This window comes from Staurois parvus, unplaced genomic scaffold (assembly GCF_062004578.1).
Source record: "Staurois parvus isolate SC_StPar_1 unplaced genomic scaffold, SC_StPar_1.0 ptg002892l, whole genome shotgun sequence".
Lineage (NCBI taxonomy): Eukaryota > Metazoa > Chordata > Amphibia > Anura > Ranidae > Staurois > Staurois parvus.
The window spans coordinates 151,794-176,199 of record NW_028320688.1 but is presented as its reverse complement, the minus strand read 5'-3'; the positions used below and the strand labels follow the sequence as shown (position 1 = coordinate 176,199).

Here is a 24,406-nt window from a genome sequence, read left to right as displayed (position 1 = left end):
TACCACAGAGAACCTACCACAGAGAACCTACCACAGAGAACCTACCACAGGGAACCTACCACAGAGAACCTACCACAGAGAACCTACCACAGAGAACCTACCACAGGGAACCTACCACAGAGAACCTACCACAGAGAACCTACCACAGAGAACCTACCACAGAGAACGTACCACAGAGAACGTACCACAGAGAACGTACCACAGAAAACCTACCAAAGAGAACCTACCACAGGGAACCTACCACAGAGAACGTACCACAGAGAACGTACCACAGAGAACGTACCACAGAGAACGTACCACAGAAAACGTACCACAGAGAACCTACCACAGAGAACCTACCACAGAGAACCTACCACAGAGAACCTACCACAGAGAACCTACCACAGAGAAGGGATCCTTCCTTCAAACAGGTCTGTCCATACATTCTACAATCTGTATTTCCTTCATGTGGAGCTCCGAAATATTTGGCCAGATCGGTCCATTCATCTGCCGCAAAGCTAAATATCCAGTTGTGGCTACTACATCAATACATTGTTCCAGCTTGGTCCATACCCGCCATACCATACCTGACCCACCATACCTGACCCGCCATACCATACCTGACCCGCCATACCATACCTGACCCGCCATACCATACCTGACCCGCCATACCATACCTGACCCGCCATACCATACCTGACCCGCCATACCATACCTGACCCGCCATACCATACCTGACCCGCCATACCTGACCCGCCATACCATACCTGACCCACCATACCTGACCCGCCATACCACACCTGACCCACCATACCTGACCCAACATACCTGACCCAACATACCTGACCCGCCATACCATACCTGACCCGTCATACCATACCTGACCCGCCATACCATACCTGACCCACCATACCATACCTGACCCACCATACCTGACCCACCATACCATACCTGACCCACCATACCATACCTGACCCACCATACCTGACCCGCCATACCATACCTGACCCGCCATACTTGACCCGCCATACCATACCTGACCCGCCATACCACACCTGACCCGCCATACCACACCTGACCCGCCATACCACACCTGACCCGTCATACCACACCTGACCCGTCATACCATACCTAACTCGCCATACTTGACCCACCATACCTGACCCACCATACCATACCTGACCCGCCATACCATACCTGACCCGCCATACCATACCTGACCCGCCATACCATACCTGACCCGCCATACAACCTGACCCAACATACAACCTGACCCACCATACCATACCTGACCCACCATACCTGACCCGCCATACCATACCTGACCCGCCATATCCTACCTGACCCGCCATATCCTACCTGACCCGCCATATCCTACCTGACCCGTCATACCATACCTGACCCGTCATACCATACCTGACCCGCCATACCATACCTGACCCGCCATACCATACCTGACCCGCCATATCCTACCTGACCCGTCATACCATACCTGGCCCGCCATACCATACCTGACCCAACATACCATACCTGACCCGTCATACCATACCTGACCCGTCATACCATACCTGACCCGTCATACCATACCTGACCCGTCATACCATACCTGACCCGTCATACCATACCTGACCCGTCATACCATACCTGACCCGTCATACCATACCTGACCCGTCATACCATACCTGACCCGTCATACCATACCTGACCCGTCATACCATACCTGACCCGCCATACCATACCTGACCCGCCATACCATACCTGACCCGCCATACCATACCTGACCCGCCATACCATACCTGACCCACCATACCATACCTGACCCACCATACCATACCTGACCCACCATACCTGACCCGCCATACCATACCTGACCCGCCATACTTGACCCGCCATACCATACCTGACCCGCCATACCACACCTGACCCGCCATACCACACCTGACCCGCCATACCACACCTGACCCGCCATACCACACCTGACCCGCCATACCACACCTGACCCGCCATACCACACCTGACCCGCCATACCACACCTGACCCGTCATACCACACCTGACCCGTCATACCACACCTGACCCGTCATACCATACCTAACCCGCCATACTTGACCCACCATACCTGACCCACCATACCATACCTGACCCGCCATACCATACCTGACCCGCCATACCATACCTGACCCGCCATACAACCTGACCCAACATACAACCTGACCCACCATACCATACCTGACCCACCATACCTGACCCGCCATACCATACCTGACCCACCATACCATACCTGACCCGCCATGCAACCTGACCCACCATACCTGACCCGCCATACAACCTAACCCATCATACAACCTGACCCGCTATACAACCTGACTCACCACACCATACCTGACCCACCCAGCTGACCTCTGGGGAAGCTGCAAATCCCTGGAGTAGGCATGACTGCTAGAATGCTTTCCACAATCACAGTGGACACTATGTAGTAGTGGTGTAGTAGCCCAGCTACTTGGAGATGACGATCAGCCGAGTCCTGTGAGCGGGGGAAGGGTTAGCGCTCAGTGTTGATGTAGGATGGAGATAACGATCGGTCGAGTCCTGTGAGCGGGGGAAGGGTTAACACTCAGTGTGGATGTAGGATGGAGATGACGATCGGTCGAGTCCTGTGAGCGGGGGAAGGGTTAGCACTCAGTGTGGATGTAGGATGGAGATGACGATCGGTCGAGTCCTGTGAGCGGGGGAAGGGTTAGGCTCAGTGTGGATGTAGGATGGAGATGGCGATCGGTGGAGTCCTGTGAGCGGGGGAAGGGTTAGGCTCAGTGTGGATGTAGGATGGAGATGGCGATCGGTGGAGTCCTGTGAGCGGGGGAAGGGTTAGCGCTCAGTGTGGATGTAGGATAGAGATGACGATCGGTGGAGTCCTGTGAGCGGGGGAAGGGTTAGCTCTGCACATTTTTCTTGGCTCACTTTAGATTTAATCGAATTTCCAGCCCCCTTCGGTCACACATCTGCTGCTCTCGGCTCTCGTTCCAATCTGGCGTCTCCTGACCGGGATCACACGCTGCCCAACCACCAGATCATTCCTCCAGACTTCTCGCCTGGCAGCTCCAATCACATTATATATCGAAGGAGGCGACTGAGAATGGAGAACGGCAGCAGAGTGTCCATTCGGCCAATCAAATCATGTCATTGTGTCCTGTCCGTGGATCTGATGACAGCTGGACTTATTGGCCCCACATTGGCTCATTAAAGAAGAACACCGGACACAATAAAATGGCGGGATTCCGTCTGATTGGTTACAATGAATGTAGCGGAGGGCAGGGATGTTACATTGTTTTGTAGAATCTACAGCGTGTGAAGCTTGTCTGCTATTGATCCCGGAGTTCCGGTGCTCCTCGGGGGTGGAAGATGAGGCTGCTCTCCGCAGGGAGCAGAGTGTCCGGTACCTGGATGAAGCCCCAGCACCGGCCATTGGATGTCTTGGCTGATATCCCGAGGCTGGCAGATCGCTCAGAGCTTCCTTCAGACATGGACAGAGGAGCTGAGGCTGCAGGTCTCACTAGGAGGACAGAAGATGCATGGAACTGCTGAGACACATAGTTCTGTATGGGACCTGCTTTGCTTTCTGCACTGCTGGGACTTGTAGTTCTGCAATGCCTGTGTGGCTCCCTGGACACTGGGACTCTACTCCTGAAGGCCAGGACACAAAGCCCTCAGAGGACTCACGATGGGTTGGTGAAGGACCACCACCCTCTGGACCTCCTTTTCCCTGTCATTCTGCCTGGACTTCCTCCACTGAGTCCCTGCTGGTGAGTCCCTGAACCCGTGCTGTACCAGATTGTGTCCTGTGACCCTGGCCTGTGGCCTGCTACTCCCTGTGCCCGGATTGTGCCCCGTGACCCTGGCTTGTGGCCTGCTACTCCCTGTGCCCGGATTGTGCCCCGTGACCCTGGCCTGTGGCCTGCTACTCCCTGTGCCCGGATTGTGCCCCGTGACCCTGGCCTGCTACTCCCTGTGCCCAGATTGTGCCCGTGACCCTGGCCTGCTACTCCCTGTGCCTGGATTGTGCCCCGTGACCCTGGACTGTGACCTGCTACTCCCTGTGCCCGGATTGTGCCCCGTGACCCTGGCCTGTGGCCTGCTACTCCCTGTGTCCAGATTGTGCCCTGTGACCTTGGCCTGTGACCTGCTACTCCCTGTGCCTGGATTGTGCCCCATGACCCTGGCCTGCTACTCCCTGTGCCCGGATTGTGCCCCGTGACCCTGGACTGTGACCTGCTACTCCCTGTGCCCGGATTGTGCCCCGTGACCCTGAACTGTGGCCTGCTACTCCTTGTGCCCCGTGACCCTGGCCTGCTACTCCCTGTGCCCAGATTGTGCCCAGTGACCCTGGACTGTGGCCTGCTACTCCCTGTGCCCAGATTGTGCCCAGTGACCCTGGACTGTGGCCTCCTACTCCCTGTGCCCGGTGACCCTGGGACTGTGGCCTGCTACTCCCTGTGCCCAGATTGTGCCCCGTGACCCTGGACTGTGGCCTGCTACTCCCTGTGCCCAGATTGTGCCCCGTGACCCTGGACTGTGGCCTGCTACTCCCTGATCACGGTGACCCTGGGACTGTGGCCTGCTACTCCCTGTGCCCGGTGACCCTGGCACTGTGGCCTGCTACTCCCTGTGCCCAGATTGTGCCCAGTGACCCTGGGCTGTGACCTGCTACTCCCTGTGCCCAGATTGTGCCCAGTGACCCTGGACTGTGGCCTGCTACTCCCTGTGCCCAGATTGTGCCCCGTGACCCTGGACTGTGGCCTGCTACTCCCTGTGCCCAGATTGTGCCCGGTGACCCTGGGACTGTGGCCTGCTACTCCCTGTGCCCAGACTGTGCCCCGTGACCCTGGACTGTGGCCTGCTACTCCCTGTGCCCAGATTGTGCCCCGTGACCCTGGACTGTGGCCTGCTACTCCCTGTGCCCAGATTGTGCCCCGTGACCCTGGACTGTGGCCTGCTACTCCCTGTGCCCAGACTGTGCCCCGTGACCCTGGACTGTGGCCTGCTACTCCCTGTGCCCAGATTGTGCCCAGTGACCCTGGACTGTGGCCTGCTACTCCCTGTGCCCAGATTGTGCCCGGTGACCCTGGACTGTGGCCTGCTACTCCCTGTGCCCAGATTGTGCCCGGTGACCCTGGACTGTGGTCTGCTACTCCCTGTGCCCTGTTGCCACCCTCTTATATTTCTACATGTCTCTCATGGTGTTGGAATTATTGCCCTGGGGCCTTCCCCTTATCTGACTCCCTGTTTTTCAGCTCCCCAAAATAAAGAACCCCTAGGTCAGGGGCCCTATAACCCCTCTTGGTCTCCATGTGTCTGCTCTTCCACCCCCACCTCTGTCACAACCAACAACCAACTTCTCTAATTTGCTCCATTTTTGTCCATTAAATGATCCATTGTGAGAATATGGGAGGCTGGTGGAGGCCGGGATGGCCGAGGCAGGGCATTAATCTGGCCACAGATGTTCCTGAAACGTCATTTGATTTTCCAATGGTCAGTCGGGTCAAACCAACAGTTGATTTGATCGCAGTGATGGAAGATTTTTCTCAAACAAACAAAATTCTAACTGTTGAGGTTTTTGTTCAGGAAAAACTGTATATCTTGCAATGAAACCCATTTAATATATTTAGGATTCCATCATAGTGGGTCTGGATGGGGTTGTAGGAGATTTTGTAGAAATGAGTAGACTCAGCAATGCCAAGAAAGAATGTTCTGATGAAAATCTAACTGTGTATGGCCATCTCTATAGAGAAGAATAGGGAGAGGAGCTGGACTCCACTAATTGTCTCTATAGGACTTGCAGCGTGCCCCATCCCCCACCCCCCAGACAAAGATGGATGGAAATGCCGCCTGGCGCAGCGTGGAATCTCACGGCATCTGAAGTCCGATTTGGGGTGGAATTTAGGAGCGGGACCCTATAGAAGGTTTTCCACACAAAAGTCACCTAAACTTTATTAAATAAAACTCCCCTTTAAATGTGAATATAAAACAGGCCGACGCCGCAAGATTTTCCGTCATTTCATCATCACCATCCTCAGGAAAGGGTTAAACACACAAGAACGTGGAGAAGCCAAGCACTCCCAGTGCGAAGGGTTAATGGCGGCGGGGAAGGTCACATGACTGGCACAGCTGGTAACGCCTGGCTCGCTCTGCCAGTATGAATGTAAATAAAAAGTTCGGGCAAAGAAAACAAGTCCGGGATCTGTGCCGGACATTAATGGTGGGTGGGGAGAATGGAAAAAGAACGAGGGGGAAGGAAGCCAGAGGAGGGGAGAGGAGAGCCGCAGAAAATGAAAACTGACATGAAAATAAACAGAAGGGCCAGGAGCCGCCACACTGCACAGCTCTTCCCTCAGTACGGCCCGCTCCTGGCCTTTGCGTCATCCCACGCAGAATCCCATCCTGGCCCAGACAAGATGGTTAATAAATCAGGACTCGGGGGTGTAGATAATGACATGGTATGGAAAGGTTGGGAGAGAAGTGAGGTTAGAGGAAGTGAGCGGGCGGCACAAACACACATCAACAACCCCAGTGCCAAGGCTTCATCTTGTCCTGCGTCCACTAACATAGCACCCACCTGTTCCGCCACATCGCTTGACCTGCGGACCTTCCCGCGTGGTGACGTCTGCCGTGGCACCAGTCGGTTGCAGAGTCCCAGACACACAGCCGATACCAAGAACATGCCGAAGTCCGGGGACACCAGCCGCACGGTGTTGGGGAGGTCGTAGATGTCTAACCTGAGGGGGGACCAGATAGACGTTTTATTAGGAATCTCAGCAGGGAAAATACGCACGGATGATGATCTACCTGTCTATAGCAAACACGAAGCATGGGACCGGAGCGCAATGTTCTCTGGACTGTACACATTGCTTTTATATTTCAATTCTTTTTATTATTTTAGGAAAAGGAGCAACGAGAACTGGAGTGCCACCACATGGGCCAACATACATGATCAAGACAAGAAAGGGAGGAGCGGCACCAGTACAACCCTCTACGTGATACAATGAGATCATCTTCATGTCCTGAAAGGAGAGCCAGGCCGTGCCAGGGAAATAGGCTATGATGGGAAATCAGCTAAAAGAGGGAAGAAAGAGAGAACACTCATCTCCCACAGACTGGGGCCGAAGATCACATGGGCAAATCATGGGGCCCTCAGACTGTTGGGGTTCAAGAATGACAAGGCATAGGAGGTGAGCCATGGTTCATTATCTAGTCATTAGGGTAATGTACCTCCTCCAATGCCTGGACATAATACTGCTCTGTGATGTTTATATATCAGCCCCGTGGTTTGACACTGCCATTGACAATGACAAGAACCTTTCCTAAGAAGGTTCACAAAAAACGGTCCTTCACTTGGCACTTCACTGTCTTCAAACACGGCCTGCCAGCCAGTGGTAATCGGGGTACGATGAGTATATTAGGAATTCAGACCTATCCTGTCTTTGCACCCCCCCAGCTCTGCTCATCAATGGAAGTGAGGGGGAAAAGCTCCAAGATGATCCTAGTTGGAGCATACACGAAGCTGAGGTTTCCCTCCCCACCTCCATCTATGGGTACCTGAGTGGCACATGCTCCCCATACTCGGAAGTACTGGATAGTTTTCTAAGGTCTTGGCAGTGAATGGAGCAGAAAGGAAACATAAGAGAAAGCCAATACAAGTACTTCATGAAGAACAACCACATGAGACTTACCGAGTTACTCCAACATGGCGAGCCAGAACTTCCCAGTCACTGCCTGGACAAGAAAACAAAATGGGATATAAGAGAACGTAATAAACTGCAAAAGAGGGGGGGGGGGAGGGGTACACTGGGGGCAATCACTTGGGGGGGGGCAATCACTTGGGGGGGCAATCACTTGGGGGTTCTTCATCCAGCCAAACGGCATTTACATTTCTTCTGTCGGAAGTAACCAACATTCGCTTATTTGAGGGATTCTTCACAAAATGTATAAAGTTGTGGCTGCAGAGTGGGCGGGGCAAAATCAATTCTTCTCAGGGTTACCTCTCCTATGATCAAGGGGTTCCGGGGAACCTTCTCTAAGGATCAAATATATTTTAGGGTCTCTTCTCTTTAATTGAAAAAGAAATCGGTATAATATGTACCACAGGTAACACATTCTAACAACGTTTGACAACATTGGAACATTCAGGATATCAGCCCCTTGTGTGTCATGTGCATATATGTTGTTCTACCAAATGAATACAACCATGTACATCTCATGTGCCCGGTACGTACAATTATGGCCCAGCAGGTCATCCAGTCCAGGTACTGTATGGAGGCAAAGCTGGATGATGAGGTGAGAACACAGGAAAATGATGCTGATGACCAGCAAAGCTTTCAATAACCGCCCCGTGTGACCTGGAAGGAAAAGAAAATCAAGTGAAAGTTCTGCTCAGTGAATGTGGATGGAATAGAACATTCACCTAAAATTCATAGGCCATTCACCCAAGTTATTGACACTGAAGAAGCTATTTGAAGATTTAAGTACAATACTGACAGTCTCTGGCTATCAGAGGGAGAACATACATACTCCATGCAGACTATGCTTGCCATATGTCCCCATTTCCCAGGGACAGTCCCTGTTTTAAAACCTAAAACCTAAGATAAAAAGTCAGCAGAAGGGACATGACGTACCTTCAGTGAGATGTGTCCCTCGTGCTGCCGTGTCCTACTTTTCCCAAAAATGTCCTCCTCTGATTCCCCTCCCACTCCCGAAACCTTCCGCTACAGCAGGGGTTAATAGAAGGGGGTGTGACTGGCCCGACTATGCCCACCCTTCATCCAGCTCCTCCAATCATAGAAGATGTATTACTGAAACACCATCTATGAATGGAGAGGGACCTGTCATTCATCAAGCCATGGGGGGTCTTGGACCAGACCAAGGTATCGCACAATATCATAAGGTATCGCAAAGGTTCTTCATTCGAAAACTTTGGGATTTACATTATGGAAGAAAGAAAGGAGGAATCTAGATGGACTATTCTTCAGATACTCGGATTAGAAGACCCATTACTGGGAGGAGAGGATGTCTCTTGGGGGTAAAAAGGCGTCAAAACACTCACATAGAGCCGAATTAGCATCAATTAGAGGAAATGCTTCCTGTGGTCTCCAATGTATATGACGCTAAGAGACTTCATGGAGACTCTGCTATTCTTACTATAACGGAGGAATGGCTTCTATCAGAAAAAGATGTAAAATCCCAACCTTGGCACGATGGAAATTTATAATAATTAATACAATAAACAAATCCGATGACAGATTTTCCACAGTCTTATAAATTCTCCGGAGGAACATTCCAGATCCCTCCCTATAGTGGCCCATTGCATCCAGTGGGAGCTCCATGACTGACAATGAGATGTCCAATACAAAACAAGAATGGCCAGATATCTCCATATTGTGATCAGGAAAACATCGGCTTATCTATGGTCAGCAAGAAATGTTTGTTCATTAAATTGTAAACTCAGATATTTGTATAGAACAGTCGGATTTCTAGCCAAAGTGGAGTAAGATGGAGTCACCAAGTCCCAGAAGAAGAACCAATCAGAACTGCCAACAATACGAAAAAGTAAAGATATCCCCTAAAATTGGCGGACTAAACAAGGATGCTGATAAATAGTTTTAAAAAAAAGATATTTTTGCATTATTTAGAGCAGGGGTCTTCTGACTTTCAGCACGAGGGGCACGTCATACATTTGACACGTTTTCAAGCAGTAGATCAGGTTTCCAGGACATTGGTGCCATGAGCTCCCATCCACCTGGACATCTTCATTGGAACTTGTCAGAACCTTCCACCAGGGCTGACCCAGCAAAAGGTGCCATTCTCCCTCATTAGGGTCGTGCATTTATGTTCTTTACTCCTGACCCTTCCTGGGGGTCATAGATGGGGACAGTGTGTAATGTGGTAGGACAGTCAAACACCATGCAGCCTCCAAACATTATGACTCTGAAACCCAAACCGAGTCACTGTGAAAACATCAACGTCCCGTAAGGCTGATTTACTGCTTGAACCCCCCAGGGCATCTCTCTTGTATATTTAAACAGGACAGAGGTCTGAAGATTTGGCAGAAGGAGGTATTTATATAGAAGGTTTCCTGGGGCACACGGGCGGGCGAGATTCTACATCTCAGGCAGGAACTGAAGGCCGCAGTGGTAGAGTTTGTCTGCTGGTGCTGACAGCTGTACGGTGCCATGGTAAATAGATTGCTGGAATAGAATTTCATATCTCCAGGGAATGGCGGGTTACAGAGCTTGTGAGAGAAGGGAATGTAAAGGGTGTCCGCGTTACAGATGGAATTGTGGCATGACATCGCTGTATGCGATTCTCAGAAACACTCTGCTACTGGCCAGCAGAACTTTCTTGCCAAAATCCGTACAAAGTTCATGGTTATGAGAGCTGAAGATTGGCCAACTGACTGCAGTTTGGGGCCCATTTTTTACACTCAGTACCGTGACTGCACACTACAGTTACCAGCCGTTCCATATGAGCAAGAATGTCCAGAATGCCAAAACACGTTGCGTCCCATCTACCTCTACAATGCCCCTTTAGCTGAGGGACCTGCACAGGAATTCCATGCAGGCTGCCGATTCATATGGAAAGTTCACGTCGTCTTCTAAAAGCCGTAAGAAGATAATTCATCTCAACCTTCTCCAATATTTAGTACTGAATTCCCCCCCCCCATCCCCCAACATGGCTTTCTGCCATAGAACCATCTCCCCAAGGTTAGTGGTTGACAGAAATGTATTGGAAGGCCACAGTATGTCGTGCCACCAGCTCCGCCAAATGTCGTCGCATCATATCACGGACAGCAATTAGTGTCTGTGTATAAATAATCAATGAGTTTGTTAGTTCTCATGGATGCACTGAGCAGGCTAGACACTGAGACATGGGGAGCAGAAAAGAACTGTCAAAAGTCTGCGTAACAAGGTATAAAGATGGAAAAGGATATAAAAAGATATCCAAAGCCTTGTATATGCGAGTCAGTGCTGTTCAATCACCTATTAAGAAATGGAAAGTTCGGGGATCTCTGGATACCAAGCCAAGGTTAGGTAGACCAAGAAAGATTGCAGCCACAACTGACAGAAGAATTGTCTGGGACACAAAGAAATCCCCCACAGGTAACCTCAGGAGAAATACAGACTGCTCTGGAAAAAGATGGTGTGGTTGTATCAAGGAGCACAATACAACGATACTTGAACAAAAATGAGCTGCATGGTGGAGTTGCCAGAAAGAAGCCTTTACTGCACCAGATTTGGGGGATTTCTGTTATCATTAGGATTAAATAACAGCCAAACAACTCTGATAATAAATGGCAAACGTTTGAGCCCAACTGTATGTACATCTTACTATTGATCCTGGCTACCACAGATCTGCCATCACTGATATTGCCACCACCCAGGGATCCACTGCCAAGCCAAGGTGGATCCAAAGGTGCAAGATTCTCTTCAGTGGAAGGCAGGACCCTCTATCCTGGTTGTCTCGGCCCCCACATGCTTTTATGTACCTTCCCCATATATCCATTGAAAAGCCTCCTTTTTGGTTCTTGTTCAGCAGCATCTGCTCCTATAAGGGTCTGCACACTGGCCAAGGGTGACCACTGCTGAAGCACATTCTGCCTACACCAGCTATCATTCGTAGAACCATGTTAGGTGCTCCATGTCTTATGCAATGGATGAAAAGCTAAAGAGTCATCACGAAAATCCAATGACTATGAAGCTTTGGTCCTAAAAGCAGTCAAGGCCAAGCCATGTTCTAAGAGAAGAATCAACTAATTAGGGCATCAAATTAAAAAAGGCAAAAGCCACATGTTAGCTTTAGGTTGGGGACAAGAGGTGAAGGTTTGGAGGTACAAACTTGAGAACTAGCTAGTTTGGGAACAGAAAGCAGAAGAAACACAAAAGTGCATTTATGGGTTAAAAAATAAACTATGGTGACCACCGGGCAAGTCAAAAGGAAGTCCCCTTAGAACTGGAGATACCAGAGGTAGGTGTGTATACCCCGCCATTGAAGGCCATGAAATAAAGAGGCGCTCCAGTTTCTCAACGCCCCCTTTATTCAGTAATGTAATGGCTCCATTGCCAGCCTTCTCTGGTTTGGAAGGTTTCTCCTGAACACTAGATCTAGTTTCTTCGTATCGGGCATCTGGCTGTGTCATGTATATGGTACCTTCTCAGGCGTTCCATTCACCGATCTATGAATGGTCACCTGGGCTGTTCTGTACCTCAATGCCATCCATGTCACCGGGAGGGCAATATCGGGTTCTTGTACCTTTATGAAGAATTGCTTTCTGAAGATGTTCCTGAACGGAACGTTTCACTTTTGTGGTGTTCTGTTTCCTGACCATTAGTCATGTATGTGCCATTAGTCATGTATGTGCGGTTCCCTCATCTAGGATGAAGAATATTTATAGACGGATGACTAGTCACATTACTTGACTAAATTCATAATTCTAGAGAACACGCAGGTTGTCACCACCGAACTCTCCTTAGTCCAATGGCGGATCCCTGGCTGTCATGCCGGTCTTCAGGAGTCATTACTTTCTTAGTCACCAGCCCACAGCACGGTCTGCCAATCATATACTCTGACTTCACTTGACGCATGATTGTACAAGATCAGGAACTCAAAAACCATTCAGGCCAGAGACTGGCCAGAGGTCAGTAATGGCCGCTTCCTTTTCCTAGACAGATGATAAACCAAATAAAATGAACACACAACCCAAACAGGCTGTAAATTCAGCTGCAAAACACTCGAGTCCACCTCAAAGTGGAACTAAACCCATCAATGTAAAGGTTTCAAAACCGTTACATTCCCGTCACACTGGGAACATAACTGTCATGGTTGCTTGTGTTCTCAACCAAACTGTCAGACCATCAAATGGCCGAGTCATAGCTGATCACATGTGCAGCACCATGGCAAGTACAGATCAAACAAAGGCCAAGATGGCGGCTTCCTTGGCTGCGAAGGATTGGAGGGTTTAGTTCCACTTCAGTATGAGCCCTCCTGAAACCCTCGGCATAACACGATTCAAATCAGGAGCGGAAGAGACACCGTCTAAACCAATCAGGGCTCTGCTGTCCCGCACAGAGCTCATCCTCAAACAGACCCGGAGGGGTGAGCACAGGGAAGACCACCAGGGAACTGCAGCACTTTCATCGTCCAATCACAAGCGGAGGTGGGTCCTGGACTGTATGGCGGACGTGCAGTATGTGCAGGACCTGGCTGTGTCCTCTGACAGGGGTACCTGGATGAAATGAAGGCAAATATACAGCTGCATGACACCATGAAAGGTGTTCATAGGCAGGGGTCACCTCTACTGACAATGATCCCCCAAGCCTCCCTATTGGTCAGTGCGCCTCCTCTTCACCTTAACTCAAAGAATTTGGAGGGGAGGGGCCAAGCATCACATGAGCACAAAAGTCAAGATTTGCATAGAACTTCAGCTGCTGATATTAGATCTGCTGATTACATATCCTCCTACGACCCGCCTATCCCAGATACGGAACCTCCGGAACCCCCCCGAATATGAAATCTCCGACAATGGAGGCAGATAAGAAGGTGTCTGGGATTTCCTATCGGGGGGCCGAGCATTATGAACGGATTGGGTGGAATGTCCTTTCATCAGACAGGTCCTCCTATGAACGGACACAGCGACTGCTCTCCTGCCACGGGGCCCCCAGAGACGTAATCCAAGCTGCGATCGGGTTCCATGTGTCCCTCGGCCTGGAGCCAAATCCCAGCAGGGAGAGAATGTCCCGGCAGAGCGCAGCCTTCGGACTCTTCTCCACTACAGAATGTATATCGGGGTGAAGAGCCTCTATGAGGAGTGCAGAGGATAGTATTACTGGCCGCTCAGCATCGCCTCGGATTACTCGAAGGATTCACAGCCAAATCTATTACAAATGATAAATCGGATGACCTCCGAGGGCCCGGGCAGAGCGGCAGATTCCCCACCAATGGGCAGAGCGGCAGATTCCCCACCAACGGGCAGAGCGGCAGATTCCCCACCAACGGGAAGAGCGGCAGATTCCCCACCAACGGGCAGAGCGGCAGATTCCCCACCAACGGGAAGAGCGGCAGATTCCCCACCAACGGGCAGAGCGGCAGATTCCCCACCAACGGGCAGAGCGGCAGATTCCCCACCAACCGGCAGAGCGGCAGATTCCCCACCAACCGGCAGATTCCCCACCAACCGGCAGAGCGGCAGATTCCCCACCAACGGGCAGAGCGGCAGATTCCCCACCAACGGGCAGAGCGGCAGATTCCCCACCAACCGGCAGAGCGGCAGATTTCCCACCAACCGGCAGAGCGGCAGATTCCCCACCAACCGGCAGAGCGGCAGATTCCCCACCAACCGGCAGAGCGGCAGATTCCCCACCAACCGGCAGAGCGGCAGATTCCCCACCAACCGGCAGATTCCCCACCAACCGGCAGATTCCCCACCAACTGGCAGAGCGGCAGATTCCCCACCAACCGGCAGAGCGGCAGATTCCCCACCAACCGGCAGAGCGGCAGATTCCCCACCAACGGGCAGAGCGGCAGATTCCCCACCAACCGGCAGATTCCCCACCAACCGGCAGAGCGGCAGATTCCCCACCAACGGGCAGAGCGGCAGATTCCCCACCAACCGGCAGAGCGGCAGATTTCCCACCAACGGGCAGAGCGGCAGATTCCCCACCAACCGGCAGAGCGGCAGATTCCCCACCAATGGGCAGAGCGGCAGATTCCCCACCAATGGGCAGGCTCAGTGCACTTTGAATCCCTTTTGATTTCTGATGTTTTTTGGTTTTCTTCTCGAATTTATCTTCTCAATGAAATGTTCGATAAAGTGAAATATTACATTTTAGTCGTTTTTCTTCTTCACCCGAAATTCGGATGATCGGCCTCCAGACAACGATCACTCGGTGCGCTTTGCTTCTCCGGGATTCGGTTTCTCAATCATCGCTTTTCCAAAAACAGAAAATAAAAAGAATCCTTCAAATATTTCTGCAGCTCAGAGCAAGCGGCCGGAACCCAAGATTACATGAGATACTGCATGAAGGTTGTCACCCTGCCTGAGCCCCTCCTGGTGGACTACAGAACACTCCCCATCTCCTTATCTCCAGAAGATAAGGGGAGTGGTGGACTACAGAACACTCCCCGTCTCCTTATCTCCAGAAGATAAGGGGAGTGGTGGACTACAGAACACTCCCCGTCTCTTTGTCTTCCATTAAACCATTTGGGGCGGAGCTGATAGCAGCCCAGAATGCACCGGGGTGGATGAATCTTCGGATGACCATCTCTGAAGGCTCCATCCATATCCAAAGGCAACTCGAACCAGGAATCCGAGTGAAACCGAACGCAGCGTCCCGGATCACACTGACCTCTATAAAGGAAACATCGATCGATTGTACAACGAAAGGATCAGGGCGAGGGAGGGATCACGGGACGGATCACGGTAGGGATCACGGGACGGATCAGGGGACGGATCAGGGGACGGATCACGGGAAGGATCACGGGAAGGATCACGGGACAGATCACGGGAAGGATCAGGGGACGGATCACGGTAGGGATCACGGTAGGGATCACGGGACGGATCACTCGAATCCCACAGACACCGGGTCACAGTCCAGATACAGGAGGGATATAGGAGGCAGAACAACCTGGGGAGGAACAGTCAGTTTGGAAGGAGCCAGACAACCTTCAGCCCGTGTGTACAGCTCCTCGTCCAACATGGTGTCATGAGCATGGAGCTGAAAAACCAATGCCAATGGCTACTGATCAGTGAGGACTGGCGGAGGAACTGGGGGGGATGGATATGGGCTCCGCCATTACACGACGGATATGGGCTCCGCCATTACACGACGGATATGGGCTCCGCCATTACACGACGGATATGGGCTCCGCCATTACACGACGGATATGGGCTCCGCCATTACACGACGGATATGAGCTCCGCCATTACACGACGGATATGGGCTCCGCCATTACACGACGGATATGGGCTCCGCCATTACACGACGGATATGGGCTCCGCCATTACACGACGGATATCGGCTCGGCCATTACACGACGGATATCGGCTCGGCCATTACACGACGGATATCGGCTCGGCCATTACACGACGGATATCGGCTCGGCCATTACACGACGGATATGGGCTCCGCCATTACACGACGGATATGGGCTCCGCCATTACACGACGGATATGGGCTCCGCCATTACACGACGGGTATGGGCTCCGCCATTACACGACGGATATGGGCTCCGCCATTACACGACGGATATGGGCTCCGCCATTACACGATGGATATGGACTCCGCCATTACACGATGGATATGGGCTCCGCCATTACATGATGGATATGGGCTTCACCATTACACGACGGATATGGGCTTCGCCATTACATGATGGATATGGGTTCCGCCATTACACGATGGATATGGGCTCCGCCATTACATGATGGATATGGGCTCTGCCATTACACGACGGATATGGGCTCTGCCATTACACGATGGATATGGGCTCCGCCATTACATGATGGATATGGGCTCCGCCATTACACGATGGATATGGACTCCGCCATTACATGATGGATATGGGCTCCGCCATTACATGATGGATATGGGCTTCACCATTACACGACGGATATGGGCTTCGCCATTACATGATGGATATGGGTTCCGCCATTACACGATGGATATGGGCTCCGCCATTACATGATGGATATGGGCTCTGCCATTACATGATGGATATGGGCTCGGCCATGATGGGCGCTGTATAAAGACTGTATCTGTGCAGATACAACAGTCCAATCCTCGGTTCTAGCATTAGTACGAGTGGGAAGAGGTCGGGTCGGAGACCCCGTCAGGTTTTTATTGCCGACTCCTTTGAGAAGATTTCCCCTCCCAGTCGGTCATGACAACCATTGTTATGGGACAGAAAATGAAGGGGAATCCCTCTACTGTACAGAACACTCTCCATCTCCTTATCTCCTGGTTGGTCATGACAACCATTGTTATGGGACAGAAAGTGAAGGGGAATCCCTCTATTGTACAGAACATTCCCCATCTCCTTATCTCCTGGTTGGTCATGACAACCATTGTTATGGGACAGAAAGTGAAGGGGAATCCCTCTATTGTACAGAACATTCCCCATCTCCTTATCTCCTGGTTGGTCATGACAACCATTGTTATGGGACAGAAAGTGAAGGAGAATCCCTCTACTGTACAGAACATAAAAAAGGGTAAATCTTCCAGTGAGGATGTCGTTTCCGGTAACAACGGTCACAGGTGGGTTTCCCCTCATTTTGGGGGGGTATTCAGTTAATTTCTGACTCTGCGGACAGGAAATGAGAAGTAATCTGACCAATCAGAACACAGACCACAATGCTAACCTGGCAGAGGTTCCCACCCTTCCGAGCCATACCCAATACTAAAAGAAGGAACCAAGGCTGGGGTTGTTCATAGTGTGGAGATCTTATATTTGCTCTAGAACCAGCAGATCCGGCTACAGAAGAACTGCATGATAAGGTGCTGATCCGGTCTTGGTCGGTAACCCGCAGGATGTCCTCCTTACATGGAGCTTCTCCCAGGCCAAGCTTGGTCCTCCTCCATTGTCTCCTCTCCGAGTTCTATCTGATCGTATTGCCAGTTGTCATTCTCATCCATAGTGGAATTGGTCTGTTCAGTTCCTGCTTCCTGGTGAGAATTCTCCTCATTGTGAAGGTCTGGTGGGAGGACATTGTGAGCTGGGCAGACCTGTCACCACAATGGCGGCTCCTGGAGTTACGTGCCGGTTTATGATGTCATGGTTCTCGATTACCTGAATAGATCATCACTACATTGTAGAGAACACAACCAACATTAAATGATTTCAAACCTGTATGAGAGCCGCAGTCTGATCGTTGGCCAAAAACATCTTCACAAGACGGAGGAACATTTTACATGGGACAAGCTGGACTTCAGAACGTGTTATTAGGAGTACAATGTCCATCACACGTCTACACCGGAGAGCACCGGCTCGGATCATTATATTGGTTCCAACAGATCTACTTACTTGCCATGAAAACCATCGAAAAGGTTTTATGAGTTTGGAGAAAACACGTGAGGGAAAAATGCTGCTACTAATGTATGAATGTCAATGATTGGGAGATTTATGTGTAGATGGTTGTAAAATGTCCACCTCTAAATATAGTGACTGGGCACCTCAGGGGTGGCTTCCCATGGACAGAGATGAAGAGGAATGGAAGAAGATTTTATTATTCCCAAACTTTATTACACAAATTAACCTACGATACATTTTTGGGTTCAAGGAGGAAATTGGGCTTCCTGGAGGAGATCCAAAAACCACAAAAGACATACAATTCCTTTATATTCTGCCCATAGTGAGAACTCTACCTGGAGGGCCCATCACAGCAAAAAAAAGGGTGCAAGCCACCAATGAAAATGAGGGCTGATTATGTTCTGCTCCAGAAAAAGTCTCCAGTTACAACTATGAGGCCAAATGATGGCTGGATTTCCCAAAGTGTGGAATACAGAAAAATTGAGTTGGTTAGCTGGGAAAAGAATGGCCTCACCGTCACGGCCTCACCGTCACGGCCTCACCATTACAGCCTCACCGTCACGGCCTCACCATTACGGCCTCACCGTCACGGCCTCACCGTCACGGCCTCACCGTCACGGCCTCACCGTCACGGCCTCACCGTCACGGCCTCACCGTCACGGCCTCACCGTCACGGCCTCACCGTCACGGCCTCAGGAGGGGAGAACAAACTACTGATAGGAATATTTATGAAAGTGGCCATAATCAGCCCCGCCCCAGATTGACCGGCATGACGCAGGGGTGAGGATGGATCTACCCCGGGAGAGATGCCTTCTCAGAACAAGACTTTCTTTACATAAATACATACATTAGAGTCTTCCACTGATGGATATCGGACAGAAAACAGGATTTAGCTGAAAACAAAAATATCAATGGAGCTAAAGTTCAGCACGGAGGCCGTGTGTAGACAGAAGGACTGGCCGGCACCGGATCAGAAGGCGATCCCTGGAGGCATTAATGGAAGGAAAGGAAGAGTGTGAATCACATGAGTGTAAAAACATCCCAATTCACCAATCAGATAATACTCCGAGGAAACGGCTCCGAAATCCCAACAAAGGCTCCACTGTCTCCTTTCACCTTCACGGAATACGAGATTGAAGGGCGTTAATGAACGGCTACACTGGGAAGCACGCGGCACTTTCATTGCTGAAATCGTTCGCCTCTCAGCCACAAACGCTCCAATAAAAAGAGGTCCAACAATGGGCTGCTGGCACTTTAAGAGACATAGTTGACATCGCCCAATTGTGACACACACGGCTGAGATCGAACAATCTGCGGAAGACTTTTTATGTTTTATTGCAGCAGCCTTGGTACAGTGAGGCCGCACTGCGCTTTATAAATCGACCCCAAAATATATTCAGCAAATCAACCTTTGTACTTCGCATCGAATATCTACGGGCAAGACAAAACTTCGCTGTAAACTACAAATTGGGCATTTTATTGGATAGAAATACTTCATGGAGAGGCATGGATTTGGGTTGGGTCGGCCCCTCTTGTGCATTTGAGGGAATCCAGTCTAATCTGCTCCCCGCCGCACTCCTGGCTGCGTATCCGTGCGACGCGTTCGCTTTCTACCTCTTCTCTCATTTCCTCCTCCGGATTTCTTCTTCTTCAGATCGTTCCCTTCATCGAACAATCAATATTATTCCTGTTGTGACTGTTCTAGACGAATAAAACTGTCATCATCCAAAAGGAACCCTTGTGTGGCGGGATAGAATACAGATCAGATATGATGGCCTTCTCCGAGCGTTCCGCTCACGGCCCGGCCCTCTCCGAGCGTTCCGCTCACGGCCCTCTCCGAGCGTTCCGCTCACGGCCCTCTCCGAGCGTTCCGCTCACGGCCCGGCCCTCTCCGAGCGTTCCGCTCACGGCCCGGCCCTCTCCGAGCGTTCCGCTCACGGCCCGGCCCTCTCCGAGCGTTCCGCTCACGGCCCGGCCCTCTCCGAGCGTTCCGCTCACGGCCCGGCCCTCTCCGAGCGTTCCGCTCACGGCCCGGCCCTCTCCGAGCGTTCCGCTCACGGCCCGGCCCTCTCCGAGCGTTCCGCTCACGGCCCGGCCCTCTCCGAGCGTTCCGCTCACGGCCCGGCCCTCTCCGAGCGTTCCGCTCACGGCCCGGCCCTCTCCGAGCGTTCCGCTCACGGCCCGGCCCTCTCCGAGCGTTCCGCTCACGGCCCGGCCCTCTCCGAGCGTTCCGCTCACGGCCCGGCCCTCTCCGAGCGTTCCGCTCACGGCCGGCCCTCTCCGAGCGTTCCGCTCACGGCCCGGCCCTCTCCGAGCGTTCCGCTCACGGCCGGCCCTCTCCGAGCGTTCCGCTCACGGCCGGCCCTCTCCGAGCGTTCCGCTCACGGCCCGGCCCTCTCCGAGCGTTCCGCTCACGGCCGGCCCTCTCCGAGCGTTCCGCTCACGGCCGGCCCTCTCCGAGCGTTCCGCTCACGGCCGGCCCTCTCCGAGCGTTCCGCTCACGGCCGGCCCTCTCCGAGCGTTCCGCTCACGGCCGGCCCTCTCCGAGCGTTCCGCTCACGGCCGGCCCTCTCCGAGCGTTCCGCTCACGGCCGGCCCTCTCCGAGCGTTCCGCTCACGGCCCGGCCCTCTCCGAGCGTTCCGCTCACGGCCCGGCCCTCTCCGAGCGTTCCGCTCACGGCCGGCCCTCTCCGAGCGTTCCGCTCACGGCCGGCCCTCTCCGAGCGTTCCGCTCACGGCCGGCCCTCTCCGAGCGTTCCGCTCACGGCCGGCCCTCTCCGAGCGTTCCGCTCACGGCCGGCCCTCTCCGAGCGTTCCGCTCACGGCCGGCCCTCTCCGAGCGTTCCGCTCACGGCCGGCCCTCTCCGAGCGTTCCGCTCACGGCCCGGCCCTCTCCGAGCGTTCCGCTCACGGCCCGGCCCTCTCCGAGCGTTCCGCTCACGGCCCGGCCCTGGACGAACTCTGTGGCCATTCTCTCTTCATCAAATAACTGGGCAATCAGGGAAGAAAAGTTCGACCTCCACGATCAGATCTTCTCCCATCTGTTGTGTGTTCTGGAAGCAGCACGGAATTCTGGGAAGGATTCTCAGATGTTACATATCGGATGGAAATGTGACGCCCTATAACAGAAATGTGCAGCGCAGCGGGCGTCCCTCCCAGCCGGGGCTCCTATTCAGGAATGCAGAGTGCCCCCCCTGGCTACCAGGAGGACTCGGCATCGGGAGGATGATGAACTATTTATGATGAACCCTTTCACCTTGAAGAGCCCTGCTAATGGCCTGGAAGGTGCTGCATATCCATTGTGGGAATGAGGCCCATCACCTTCCTGGGGTGTCCCCCGACATCGATCTACAGAGATGGGAAAATCAACTCTCACCTCCATTGTATTCAATAGGAAGTGTTGTTCCTGATGGAGGCAACCATATAAATATTTACAGGACGCTTTTCAGAGGGAAGACGCTTTTCAGAGGGAAGACGCCTGACTGAGCCAGACCTGCTCTCTGCCAGAATCGCGGGGGAGGAGCGCGGCGGGTCATACGGTGAGGAAAAATTATTTACTGAAGATAAAGCATCACGGCAGCTGGACGGGAGAGGAGATCATACAAGGGAAGGTTTATATGAAGATGACGCTTGGCAGAGGTTGGGGGGGAATGCAGGGAGAGAGAGTGCCTGGGGGGGGGGGGGGGGGGCATGGAGGACCCAAGACTAGAGATCCGGAGTTCTCTGCACAGAGGAGTCACCGCGGGAACATCCCAGGAATGTCAGATAAACCAGCAAAACCGAAAACAGCCGCCACCATCCAACCTTCCTAGACATATAGAACACGGAGGGGGGGGGGGGGGTCAGAGACACCGGAGACAGACACATATGGAACACAGGGGGTCAGAGACACCGGAGACATATACAGAACATGGGGGGTCAGAGACACGGGCGACAGACATATATAGAACACGGGGGGTCAGAGACATGGGCGACAGACACATATGGAACACGGGGGGCCAGAGACACCGGAGACAGACATATACAGAACACGGGGGGTCAGAGACACCAGAGACATATACAGAACACGGGGGGTCAGAGACACGGGCGACAGACATATACAGAACACGGGGGTCAGAGACACGGGCGACAGACATATACAGAACACGGGGGGTCAGACACATATTGAACACAGGGGGTCAGAGACATCCCGAACCATTCCACACCAACCGTTCCGAACCCTTCCATGCCGACCCACCCGCCGTCCCGAACCGTTCCACACCACCCTGCCCCGAACCCTCCCACACCGACCCGCCCACCGTCCCGAACCCTCCCCATCCTGCGACTGGATTGGTCGGTCATGGCACTTAACACCTCTAACAAATCGACCCCAAAGTGTCACTTACCTGGCATGCTCTGCGCGGACGGTCCGGCGAACCATGGTAACAGCAGCAGGAAGAGCAGGTAGACCAGGGATAAAACGTTGTAACGAAACAAGCAAGCTGCAAGAGAAGAAACACAAAGTTACAATTCTACACATTCAGAAAAATGCATTTTTTGTTTTGTTAGAATTGTGAAGATGTCGTATTTCTGGGTTTTGTATTTCAGTCTGCAATCCCCTTCTATTCAATTTCTATTTTTGTCTGACACCCCCCTCCCCCAAAGGAGAGAATTTCCCACACTTCCTTTCGGTGTCACCCATAGTGGAAGGTGCAGCAGACATCATGGAGAGGAACACAATGGCGCCTGGACTGCTGGCTCCTCCTCAATCTGCTGAAAATGTCTTCTCCTTCCGGTCGGTGTCCCCAATAGAGATTCCCATCACTTCCTGTCCTGGCAGAACTGGACAGAAAATCTCCCAGACGGGGACAGGAGATCCCCCAGATGGGGGCAGGAGATCCCCCAGACGGGGACAGGAAATCCCCCAGACGGGGGCAGGAAATCCCCCAGATGGGGGCAGGAGATCTCCCAGACGGGGGCAGGAAATCCCCCAGATGGGGACAGGAAATCCTCCAGACGGGGACAGGAGATCCCCCAGTTGGGGACACAGACGGCAATAAAAGCCTGACAGAGGCTCCGATCCATCCAAAAGCACAAAGTTTGCATCTTCGAGGGTCGTACCCAGAAGTCACGGCTTCCATATCGGTCATGTCGGTCCATCGTTGGCGCAAAGGAAGGACCTTTCTTTTCAGCTCTGACTGTCATTTGTAAATCTTGTTGGAACAACTGGATTCCTCTTAAAGGGCAAGTTCACCTTCATCAAAAAATTGCATAAGCAGTCAAGGGGCCCCAGGATGTAAAAAGAAAAACTGTACAGCTCGGGAAAATGAATGTAATGGCCATATGGTTGGCATTTATACGCAGCCACCGTCAGCCAATAGGACACATGGAAGCAGAATCGTAGAATGGCTCATAAATCCCTCCCACTTCCAGCAATTCTCAGGTGGTTTTGCTGGTGTCCCTAGGAGATAGAACCTTCTACCATCCTGGTTCACAGTCTCTAACTCCCCCTAAGGTCCTGAGGGACTGCGCTCTGACTTCATTTCTTCCCTTCACGGATACTCTGGTTTCTCTCCAGTCTGGATCAGCACTTGGCTTTGAAGACCCGCTCACTCTTCGGCTTTGGCTATTCCCTGGCTGCTCACACCCTAGTGAAGATCTTCGTTCGGGGGGGTCACTCACAGAGCCCCCCCCCCATTTGAACCCGTCGGGTCACCATGTGATCTTAGCATGCTCTTGTTGGCTCTTCAGAATCCTCACGCTGAGTATATTCAGGAAATTCTCCAGGCTGACCATTCTCCTGGGTTCACCCATAAGGTGGCCTTTCTCATGGTTCTCAGTTGGGTGAGAAGTTCCTTGGAACTGGCCGCTTTGTCTTGTAGAGAGCTTCTCTTTGTTCTCGGAAAGGACAGTTTTTAGACCTTCTCTTCTTCCCACCTGAATCAGGACACCTTTCCCATCTCTTTGCACGGCTCCAAAGTATCTCCTAGAGATTTTCCTCCATTGCTTAGATGTGGTGAGACCATTGTAGGTTGACCTCTTGGCCATGGATTCCATCCGAAGCGCCGCTAATCATTTTGTCCTGCCGGCAGGCTGTCTCGTATGGAGGGCCTGGTTTTTGGTTCCTCTATTTCTCGGTGGATTAGGAAGGTTATCACAGACTTAGGCCTTGAACGTTCCTCCAGGTCCTGGACTCAGAATGTGCGTCTTGGACTTGAGTGTCTGTTTCTCGGATTGGCGAGGCTGCCACCTGATCCTCATTTCACACATTTGTGAGTTTCTTCCATGAAAATGCTCACAGATCTGCCGATGCCAGCTTTGGGCGCAAGATCCCCAACTCAGAGCGGCTTAAAGCAGCCAATTCCCTTTGTTTTTGGGGC

General features: G+C 52.2%; 1 protein-coding gene across 1 annotated transcript in view; it reads right to left on the bottom strand.

Annotated features, from left to right (window-relative positions):
* Positions 1–24,406, bottom strand: part of LOC149428960 (piezo-type mechanosensitive ion channel component 1-like) — a gene marked incomplete at its 3' end in the record, with an annotated part of 125,166 nt that overhangs the window by 37,769 nt on the left and 62,991 nt on the right. Inside the window, exons 2-5 of the mRNA XM_089666901.1 lie at positions 22,433–22,528; positions 8,246–8,368; positions 7,703–7,745; positions 6,589–6,748 (exon numbers count right to left, since the gene is read on the bottom strand). Of these exons, the coding sequence (XP_089523027.1) occupies positions 6,589–6,748; positions 7,703–7,745; positions 8,246–8,368; positions 22,433–22,528 (422 nt within the window). The remainder of the gene's footprint in view (positions 1–6,588; positions 6,749–7,702; positions 7,746–8,245; positions 8,369–22,432; positions 22,529–24,406) is intronic.